General features: G+C 30.8%; 1 protein-coding gene across 1 annotated transcript; it reads right to left on the minus strand.

Moving 5' to 3' along the window:
- Window positions 1-831: 831 nt before the first annotated feature.
- LOC126885275 (uncharacterized) lies at window positions 832-10,851 on the minus strand. The gene is made up of 2 exons (XM_050651762.1): window positions 10,559-10,851; window positions 832-1,360 (listed from the first exon to the last, which is right to left on the minus strand). The coding sequence occupies exons 1-2, from the start codon at window positions 10,565-10,567 to the stop codon at window positions 1,055-1,057; spliced, it is 315 nt and encodes a 104-aa protein (XP_050507719.1). The 5' UTR covers window positions 10,568-10,851; the 3' UTR covers window positions 832-1,054.
- Window positions 10,852-12,015: the final 1,164 nt, after the last annotated feature.

The raw sequence follows: 12,015 nt of genomic DNA on the forward strand, positions 1-12,015 counted from the left end.
GAACGTATTTTTCATGAGCTACAACTTTGCTTCTACTCAATTTGTAGACTTTACTGGTACACCATTTTTTTCGTTTTTTTATACGCTACACTTTTGATAAAAATATTTTTTTCGATAAAATATTTACTTTTCGAGTTATTTGGGAAAAACTGTCTGAAAACGTAGTTTTTTTGTCGAAAAATCAATATTTTAAATCGCGAATAACTCGAAAAGTATTGACTTACGTAAAAAACTTTATAGAACAAAAGGTACTTAAAATAAGTCAATTTATCAATTTCCGGCCTTATTTTAAACACGCGTTTTTCACCCCCCGAGAAGGGGTAAATATCACCCCCCAAGTAAAAGCAACCAAAGGCACAAGATCAACTTTGAAGTGGAGGGTAAGTAGAACCTAAATCCAAATTTTCATGCAATTCGGAGTTGCCCCTGGAAATTACACTCCAAAACGGTCATTTATTGGGCTAAGGGCCGGTTTCACCAACGACAAATAGTAGTTTATTCTACGATTAAAGTTATTCGACCATTAAACTGACATTTCTCCATTTTACTAACGTCAAATAAGACTTATTTTATTTATTTATCAAAAAAATACTTACTCTTCGAGTAAATTGGTAAGTTAATCTGGCTGTAAATATTTAGAAGAAAGTAAATTCGCGAGTTTAACTTTAAATTATCAAAATTATATTGAAACAAAATATAAATTTAAACGTCTAATAAAGTTTATTCGACGAATAGCTATTCATTGATTTATTTGTTGGCGGTGAAACCGGACCTAAGAGGTATCAATCCGCCAGCGAACAAACAGAATTGCTTATAAGGAATAAGAAAGAGAACAATTTAATGTAAATGTATTTATCAATAAATAATATAAAATAATAAATAAGAATTTCTAACTAGTAATTATACATATAATTTAACATAAAAGAAATAAATAGCTTAATTATATTAAAAATTATAGGTTCGATATTTTTTGAATTTGACAAAATTTGGCAAGAGTATTATTTTCCATTGATCGGTGTATAAATAATAACATGTATTTTTTATAACCTTATCCTTAATATCCATATCCATACTGGGGTCTATCATTTCGTCTATTGGCAGTGTTGACGCGATACTTCTGGGCTGTCCTCTTTCTATACACAAACAAAGGTCTGAAAATAATCATGTCAGCTGTTTCCATATCTTCACCATCATCGTCACCATCTGTATTGTTAGATTCCAATGAGGGTTGTTGTTTTGTATTAGTATTTATAATATTGTTTGAACCAGACTGAGCCGCGTTCTTTACGCCTGTCGAATACTCTGGGACTGGAGATGCAAGTAAGCAGGCACATAGTGCAACCAGTACAATTGATATTGCCTAAAAATAAACAAGAAGTTACACAACGATACAAAACGATATGAATAGCACTATTACCAATTAATGAATTCTATCAAAAGCTTTAGCAATATCAGCCCTTAATAGGTTATTGATTATGTTCAAAATAAAAGAGCTAAAAGGAACTACAACGTGAACGGGGTTTTATTGTTGGACCTCTAAATATGAAGAAACCCCGGAGTTCTACCATTTAAAGGGGTGCGTTTTTTAGAAAGGGATGAATTAATCCCTAAGCACAGGGTGAATTAGGGTGAATTCTGTGCACTTTTGATACAAACACGTCTACACAAAAACTGTTCCAGGTTAAATTTACTATCGAAATATAGCCTTAACATATTTTTTTACAAAAATATATTAAAAAAAAGCAAAAAAAAACACGAAAGAAAGCAATTTTGTTCTTTGGCTCATAACTTTTTTCCACGAGGATATATGTAGTCACTGCTTCATAGAAAAAATACGTCCATTCTTCCTCTTTAAAATGAAGTTTGGTAGAAGTCTCTAGGATTTATAGTTTCCGAATTATAGTCCAGTCGGGTTAGACGAATAACAGGCCTAACCTTTCATTAGGAGCTGCCCCAAATTTTATTTTTTTAATCTTTAGGGGACGTCAATAGTAGTGTAAATTTAAAATCTCGACTGAATTCCGCCATTGCGTTAGCCGCCATCTTGATTTTAAACGAGAACCGTTTTTGCTCAATATCTCCGCCATTCTTAACTTTTAGACAAAAAGTACAACAACTAAAATTGTTGAAAATGTAATTTTCTGTCAATTCTATTTTTACAATTTTTTCGTGCCATCGATAATTTCCGAGTTATAGCGGAAAATAGTGACAGTTATATATAAATAGAGCATAATTATTGAATTATCTCGTTTATTGTTAGTTTCACGACAAAAATGTTCCTATCCAAAAATAGAGAGAAATGAATTGTACACAATTTTAGTTTCTTTCATTTTTAGCTTTCTGCTATCTGACACCGCAGTATTCAAATGGTAAGGTCTTTTTGACCTTACCATGATCAAATATTCGTTTTATATATAATGTAATTTTCGTGTGAAAGTCCTTTGTGCTCGTTCTTGATGTTTAACTTTTCTGGATACAAAAACAACCAGCGGCAAATTGAACAATTTTTTAAACAGACAGACAAGGTTTTTTCCAACCAATAAAAAACTACATAAGAAACAGAAGTATTTCATATCATAAATGGAACCCATCTCTCTTCATAGTGGTATTTTGACCTTTTTGACCATAGCTCCGAAGATGGCTTTATAAGCCGAAAGCGCTCAGCTAAGAATTATTAATTTTACACACTTCAAAAGTACACTTCTCCCCCTTTTACCTGTTGTCATAAGTGTGTACAAAACTTTTTCAGTCTTTACATTTTCAGTCTTTACATTTTCATTTTTTTGCTTAAGTTAATATTTAAGGTAGAATGTATGCGATAATGGTGCCAGCGTAAGACCCGATTGATTTTGTAGCAATTGTTTTTGTTCAATATCTACGCCATTTTTAACTTAAATTGTTCCAAATATGATTTCCTACAATTTCTTTTTAACAATTTTTTTCATGCGGTTGATATTTTCCGAGTTACGTGGGAAAATAGTAAAAAGTGGTGGGGGGAGCATAATTACTGAATTGAATCTTTTTTCCTAGCTGCCCCAAATTTTATAATTCTATCCTTTAGGGGAGATCAATAGTAGTGTAAATTTTAAATCTCGACTGAATTACGCGGTTGCATTAGCCGCCATATTCATTTTAAAGGAGAACATTTGTTGCTTAATATCTCCTCCATTTTCAACTTTTCGACAAAAACGGTAGGAACTAAAATTGTTGGAAACGCAATTTCCTACAATTTATTTTCCACAATTTTTTTATACGATCAATATTCTCCGAGTTAAGGAGGAAAATAATGGAAGCGGAGGGGAAGCCTAATTATTGAATTGTCTCATTTATTATTAACTTTACGACATAATTGTACCTAAACAAAAATAAAGAGAATTATATTTTATACAATTTTTCAAACTTCCAATGAAACACCAACCAAACTAAGTACATAAAACACATAAATAATAACTTATATGCATTAAGTTCACTTAATTTTATTAACTAGCGGGTTTAATTGGTTGAATTTGTTTGTCGATAATTAAGTTTCATGTCAGCTAACATATTTTAATATTTCAACAATTTTTTTTTTAATTTTGGACCCCTTTAGGGGGAATTTCCCTATCCCCCCTCTTAGACCCGCCACTGGTTCTCTCGAAAAACTGTAGTAAATCGTAATTGCAACAATTTCAATCCTTACACTTTTTGTCGAAAAGTGGAAAATGGGGAAGATATTGAACAAAACAATTGCTTTAAAATCAATCGGGTCTTACGCTCGCGCCTTTACCGCATACGTACTACCTTAAATATTGATTTTATAAAAAAAATGAAAGAGATCAAAATTGTACAAAATTTAATTCTCTTCATTTTTGTATGGGTTAAAATTTGTTGTAAAAGTAATAATAAACGAGATAATTCAATAAATCAATAATTATGCTTTAACTGTCACCGTTTTTCCCCATAACTCGGAAAATATGGACCGCACGAAAAAAATTATATTAAACGAAATTATAGAAAATCGCATTTTTAACAATTTCAGTTTGTATATTTTTTGTCGAAAAGTTGAAAATGGCGGAGATATTGAGCAAAAATGGTTCTCATTTAAAATCAAGATGGCGGCTAACGCAATGGTCAAATTCAGTCGAGATTTTAAATTTATACTACTAATAAAATTTGGAGCAGCTCCAAATGCAAGGTCAAATGGTATCCCGACTGGGCTATTATGATTTTTCAAAATTCGCTGCTCACAGCATTTTTGTGCCATTTGGTATATGGTAGGGGATTTTGGCAGTTACTCGAGCGCGTCATATTATCATATGGGGAGAAACCTGGTACCCTGCAGATGTACCTCTACCATATATTGGCTCATAACACAGGGGAGTTCGTTAAGGGAAGTCCGAAAAAAAAATCTATCTTTAGAAAAACTCGAAATTGTCAGATTAAGGTAAGGTAAGTTAGGTACATGCAAGCGAGTGTATATTTCAAAAATCTGACGATTTGAGCGGGGCGTAAGGAAATTGGTCAAAAAGTTTCACAAAAAAAAGAGAATATTTCGTGAAGTGAACGTCAGATCGAAAAACTAAAAAGTATATGTTTCAATATTTTTCAAAAATGTATCAAATGATACCAAACACGACCTCCCACGGAGAGTGGTGGGGGATAAATTTAAAAATTTTTAAATACGAACCCCGCGATATTTCGTAAAATGAACATCAGATCAAAAAACTGCAAAATACTCTTATTCAATATTTTTGAAAAATTATCGAATGGTACCAAACACGACCCCCCAACGGAGGTGTGGATTGCTTTAAAATCTTAAATAGGAGCCCCAAATTTTTATTGCGGATTTGGATTCTTACGGAAAATAAGCAACTTTTATTCGAGACATTTTTTCGAATTATGGAAAGGTGACGCTATATTCGGTAAAAAAGATTGTTGGAAATGGAAAATAAAATTAAATTATGAAAAGTCCCCACTAAAATGGAAAAATTTACTTAACTTTTTTTGGATTTAGGACCTAATAATCACAACCCAAAAGGTCCCCATAACGCTAGAGTGACTACAAAGGGTACCCCCCGTTAAGATAGGCAAAATGCCCTCACTCCCAGAATTCAATTTTATTATTTTTTTTACGTTCTATGCAACTAAAAAATGAGATAACTCGGATTTTTAGTTCGCCACCCCCCTTACCCCCTCCCCCCTCAGCTAAAAACGTAGATTTTTAGATTTAATTTTTTTTTAGTTGGGTTGCAATTGATTTAAAAATTTCAAAAAATTCACACGGGTAGCTGAGGCTTTTACAAAACATGTCCATTTTTTATGGACCCATAGGTCGAGTGTATATAACCTCAAATTTTTTTTAACTATTTTAAAACCTATAACTTTTTTTTGGAGGGGGCTGCAGGTCCAATTTGCATTTTGTGTATTTTATCAAAAGCTATCTCTCTGATTTTTTTCAGATCTTTCCGTCAGGTGCGCCATCTTGAAAAATCAAGAAAACTGTTTTTTAGGAGGTTTTTGGGGATTTTCTCCATTTTATAGACTGCACCATAAATCAACTCAAGGTTTTGTTAATAGATTATATATAATTTAAAATAACAGTATATTAGGATATTCAAAAATTGGGCGAAACACTTTTAAACCCCCCAAAAACCATGTTTTTTTTAAAAGTTTTGTAAGGATTTTTGCGGGTCTAATTATATTTTTTGTGGTCGATACAGCCTGAATATTTTTTTGTATTTTTTTACGTTCTATATGATTTTAAAAAAATAGGACTCACCGCAATTTTAGCCCATTTCCCCTATTCCCCTTCCCCCACAGCCAAAAATGTCAATTTTTCGATTTTATTTTTTTTTAAGTTGGTTTGCAAATAAATTATAAATGAAGCTATTTTTTGTGGCATTTTTGTAATTAACTATGCTAAATGGTCATTTTTTAGTTAAATTGTGGCGTATTTCCCATTTAGAATAGTCAATAATTACTAAATTATAAATTACAAAAAATTGACACGCACAGCTGTGGCTTTTACAGAACATCTATTTTTATGGACCCGAAGGTTGAGTGTACATATTATAACCTCTTTTTTTGTTTTTGAAGATATTCTTCTTCAGCGGCGAATCGATTGTGGGTAAAATTGTACATGATCCGCGCGCCTGCGCACACTGACAGTATGTAGTTCTGACAGTATGTAGTTCATTGCTAATCTTTCAAGATAGGTATGTATGTATCTGTAACCGTGCAAATAAGTCATTAAAAGAATATATAGTGTTTTAGGAAATGTATTATTTATTTTAATTCTTGTGTTTTTGGATTTGTGTTTCCCTGTAGTAAAATAATAAAATATTAGGTAAGCATAACATTTTTACACTATATGTCGCCGTGTTGTGTAATTATACCCGAAACTTACATGTCTATTTCTAGGGCTTCGCTGGAGTAGTGGGAAATGCATTAGCACTGAGATTGGAAGGTTGCGGGTTCAATTCCTGGGCGATTCATATTTTTTTTTATTTTTGGTTGTTTTAATAAAAAATTTTTGAAAGTGGTAGATAAGAAAGTTAGTTTGATTTTTAAATAAAATACAAATAACCTTTTAAGTATATTTACTTCGTTTAAATTACCTATTATATAATAGAAGAATATCTTCTTACGTGCGTACAAAGTACACATACATTGTTTTTTAATAGGTACTTGTATTTTTTTGGTGATGGATGTATGTCTATTTTTTTTTTGTGTTTTGTGTATTTTATCAAAAACTATATTTCTGACTTTTTTCAGATTTTTCCGTAAGGTCTTCAAAAATCCGCAAAACTGGTTTGTTCGGTGGTTTTTAGGGATTTTCTCCATTTTATAGACTTCAAAATAGATTAACTCAAGGTTTTGTATAGGTTATGTAGATATGGTTTAAAATAACTGAGTTTTTGAAGATATTTTATATGATTTGCTATTGAATAAACTTAAAAACAACCTGCTAGTTTTCACAATCATAAACTTGTCAGGATGACACGTTCCACAATTAAAATTACGTTTCTCAATTAAAACTTCCCCTGTTTCAGTGTTCCCATACATCAAAGTTTGTCCCACTAGACACCGTTAAACTGTTCACATATTTTCAGCTTGCTATTAATCAACTTTTTTTGGTACGCGGGATCCAGGCCTAATATTTTTTGAGATCAATACAGCCTGAAAATTTTTTTCATTTTTTTACGTTTGATATGTTTAAAAAATATCCTTAGCCCAATTTTAGCCCTCCTCCCTCTCAATCTGCCCAATAAATCATCATTTTTTCGTTTTAATTTTTTTTTCTCAGTAAAAATGGTCTCTCTCAAAAATGGTCTCTTGTGATTTTTCTATAAATTGACTGTTGTCGAGTTACATGCAATTTAAAATTTGAAAAACGCGAAAATAGCCATTTTCAAGGCTTAATAACTCGATTAAAAATTATTATCATGAAAGTCATAAAGTGACCAACTCAAAGTTTAAAGCCCCCCTCCCCTGCAAGAGCCTGAAGAAATTTTTGTCGTTATTTTATAACTATTATTTTTAATAATTAAAAATGAGCGCTAAGCACGTATTGAACCGGCCGTCCGCGAGAGAGATGTACAATTCATTGGACGTTTTAAAAAAATTAAAAAGAAATTTTGAGGCTATATGTATTGTACACTCGACCTACGGGTATATAAAAAATAGTTATGTTTTGTTGAAGCCTCATAAAATTTTTAAATTAATTGCAACTTAACTAAACAAAAAAAAAATAGAAAAATTGACGTTTTGTGGGGGAGGGGTTGGTGGGCTAAAAATGCGATTAATCTTATTTTTTAATCACATATAACATAAAAAAAAATGAAAAAAATATTCAAGCTGTATCGATCTCAAAAAATATAATTAGACCTGCAAAAATCCTTAAAAAACTTAAAAAAAAACATGTTTTTTGGGGGGTTTAAAAGTGTTTCGCCCAATTTTTTAATATCCTTATATACTGTTATTTTAAATTATACATAATCTATTAACAAAACCTTGAGTTGATTTATGTTGCAGTCTATAAAATGGAGAAAATCCCCAAAAACCCCCTAAAAAAACAGTTTTCTTGATTTTTCAAGATGGCGCACCTGACAGAAAAATCTGAAAAAGATCAGAGTGATAGCTTTTGATAAAATACACAAAATGCAAAAAAATTGGACCTGCAGCCCCCTCCAAAAAAAGTTATAGGTTTTAAGAAAGTTAAAAAAAAAATGAGGTTATGTAAACTCGACCTATGGGTCCATAAAAAATGGATATGTTTTGTAAAAGCCTCAGCTACACGTGTGAATTTTTTTTTATTTTTAAATCAATTGCAACCCAACTAAAAAAAATTAAATCTAAAAATCTACGTTTTTAGCTGAGGGGGGAGGGGTAAGGGGGGTGGCGAGCTAAAAATTCGCGTTATCTCATTTTTTAGTTGCATAGAACGTAAAAAAATTAATACAATTGAATTCTGGGAGTGAGGGCATTTTGCCTATCTTAACGGGGGGTACCCTTTAGCATACTTTCCCTCCTACGATTATGTTTTAGAGACTATGCAGAGTATTTTATAAAGAATTTTTTTTTTTTCATAAAGTTAATAATAAAGAAGTTTTCCATGTAGTTCCAACTTAGTGGGACATATTGCATGTGTATATGTCACATTTTAAATAAGCATATCTTGTTTGAAAATTGTCCTAGAATTTTTTGCAATACACCGTTTTAAAGTAAAGAAAACAGGCTTTATTTTCTATTGGACAATGTATATACCTAAATATACAAGAAAAAAAGTTATAGTGAGATAATATTTAAGAATAATTCTAAAATATATCAAAAATCAATTAAAGAATAAAATTTTGAAAAAACATATCTTACTTAAAAATAGTCATACATCCTTCTACAATAGACCATTTTAAAAGGAATTTATCGCTGACGATTTGAGGAAAATGGCCCAAAATCGCTGTGAGTGGCAAAATTTAAAAAATTATATTTCGGAAACTAACACTAGAGACCTTTGCCGAACGTCATTTGAAAGCGGAAGCATGGAATTTTTTTTCTGTGAAGCAATGCTTATACCTACCTATATCCTCGTGGAAAAAAGTTATAGGGCAAAAATCCAAATTGCTTTCTTTCGTGTTTTTTTTTGCATTTTTTAATATATTTTTGTAAAAAAAATAGTTTTAACTTCAAGGGCCGATTGTTCAATTGGAGATTATCTTCAGATTAAAAATAATCTTCAATCAAACTTAATATTGTGTTGTTCAATGCCAGTTTAACACTTAACCATCTGTTAACACGAGATTATCTTAATCGCCCAAAAACGAGGGATTAAAGGTGTTAACTAGAGATTTAGAACCTTACTTTCTGGTTCTAAATTAAATATTTTCAGGAAAATCCCAGATTAAGTATCAAAAACAACCATAGTTAGTACTATATATTGTATTGTTCTTTCTACAAATTTTCAGTCGTAGAAAAGATTTGATTTAATAATCTATTATAATTTCGTGTCTATAATAATAATGACTATTTCTAATATTCGTGTATTTGATTTTGATGATGAAATCGTCACAGAGGACGAAGATTTCTTAGCTGTTATTAATATAATTATTTTTGACTTCAAAAAATGTATTCCTTATATTATTATAACCCAGTGATGCACATGACGATAGCACAAAAATAAATTAGTAATTTATAAAATAAATAATACCTAGTAAATAATACTATTGCCATAAGTTTTACCTTGTTTTTCATTATGTGTAAAAATTAGGTAAAAACAAATTAAAAAAAAACTTTTTAAGAATTGTTTTGGGAAGGAAATCAAAAGAAAAAACATTCATTTGATATAAAAATTTTATTGTTATAAGCTAAAACATCAACATTACTATTTAAGATAATGTTTTTTTAGGTAAAGTTTTCATTCTTTTATTACTTTCTTAAATTTTTTGAAATTATAAACACAAAAATATTCACTTATACAAACAAAAAAAATGCACATAAATCCTAGAAGAAAATGTAAACACTACATATCTGTACACGTCACAAATCATAACTTTTATTAAATATTAACACCAACGTTTATACCACAGAACACATTTTTATCTACAATTTTCATGATAAAATTTGTATTAAGTCCTTAGTTAACAACTGGCAACATTGTCACCCCTTCAGTACTTGGGTTTAATAAATCCGAAAGTTAACCAGCATTGTACAACTTCTTAAGAAATAATCTTTGAATTAAATCTAATCATGGTTTACATAATCCATGAGTTAACTATTGATTGAACAACTGGCCCTAAAAGGTGATATTTCGATAGTAAATTTAATCCGGAACAATTTTTCTGTAGACGTATTTGTACCAAAGGTGACCCTAATGCGCCCTGTGCCTAGGGACTAATTCACCCCTTTCTCGAAAACGCACCCCTTTAAGAGGTTGCACTCAGCGGGTTTTTTCATATTTAGAGGTCCATTGACCATATGAAACAATAAATCCCCGTTAACGTTGTAGTTTCTTTTACCTCTGTTATTTTGAACGTAATCAATAGCCTAATATAGGTATGCGGAAGTATACAAAAATTTTACTTACGTGGTTCATATTCACACTTTTGCAGTTGTCACTTAACTGTTCTTGTATTTAGCACTGCCAAATTTTTATGTAAAGAGAAACTGGTCAAACTAAGCAAATATATACGAACGTTTAAAAATAGAATTAATTAAAATTCGAGGTAATTGAGTAATGTTAATCGTAAAAATCTAAATCAACAAAGACTCATCTCTGGTAAACCCTGTGGTTTTTATATGAGGATCTGAGATATACGCCAGTCAATGAGAGCAAAAACAGGATATTACCTCCGAATTCTATCCTACTGCATGGATTTTAATGAAATTTTGGAAATAGCCTCTACTTATCTTCTATTTCAAAATCTACCCTATGCCGATGTGCGCTTTTATCTTGGGGGTGGTTCCCACCCTTCTCGAGGTGGAAAGTTTTTTGGTCAAAATATCCACGGAAGTGACTAGAGAACCTAATTGTGTAGACCAGGACGGATCTGTGAAAAAACGTCTATTTTTGGATGTGCCAGGTGGCATTCGGATGTTTGCAGATAAAGTTAGGTGACAACTTCAACAATAATAATTGACTTATGCTCCTTCTCAAATACGCCTGGAACATTAATAAAAAAATTAAAATATCTAAAAAGTTCGAAAAACATAGATTTTTTTCTAGTGTCTTTGCTTATAACTTTAAAACGATTCATTTTGGAAGAAAGTCGTATGGAAATAAAATAAAGATAATTAAATTTTGTATCACAAACGACTGGTTAAAAATGTCTTAAATCATTACCCTTTCTGCAAAATATCAATAAATACAAAATAAGGGGGCAAAATAGGCCTGCTTTTATTCAATGTTTTTCAACCACTATGGTTGCACTTACAACTTTCGTAATTCGCTTATACTCTGGGCTAATTAGGAAAATTCATGGAAAAGTTATTTACCAGCAATTTTATTGCTGGAATCGAATTATAAGATCCTATATATTAATAATATAGGTATGCAAAGTCCGCAGATAGTGTGCTAATTTTTTTATAAACAAAATGGCGCCGACAAATCGTATTTTTTTCAATTATTGCTCTATAACTTCGAAGATTTTAACTTTACAACCAAAACAGCTTAATAAAAATTCACCGCAATTAAATTCTGCATAGAGATATGTTTTTCACGATTTGCTCCGACGAAAATTTTCCTCGGAAAATGCGGGTTTTCCTAACAAAAACTCTAATTTTCAAATAAAGTTTTAGGTAAGTAATTATTAATCAATAATTAAATAACTTAGTGACATCAAAGCTTTTTTGGTATAGATTGTAATTCCAGAAGCCGGTGAAAATTAAACGAATCTTTTAGCAACAATTCAATTGTTAATTAACAAATTACGATCGCAATAATAAACAAAATAATCATGATACATTGATCAAACTTATAAAGATTATAAAGATGAGATGCTTATTTAATATTTTATCGACAAAATATAAATTTTTCTTTTTTTT

This window comes from Diabrotica virgifera, chromosome 5, assembly GCF_917563875.1.
Source record: "Diabrotica virgifera virgifera chromosome 5, PGI_DIABVI_V3a".
Taxonomy (NCBI): Eukaryota; Metazoa; Arthropoda; class Insecta; order Coleoptera; family Chrysomelidae; genus Diabrotica; species Diabrotica virgifera.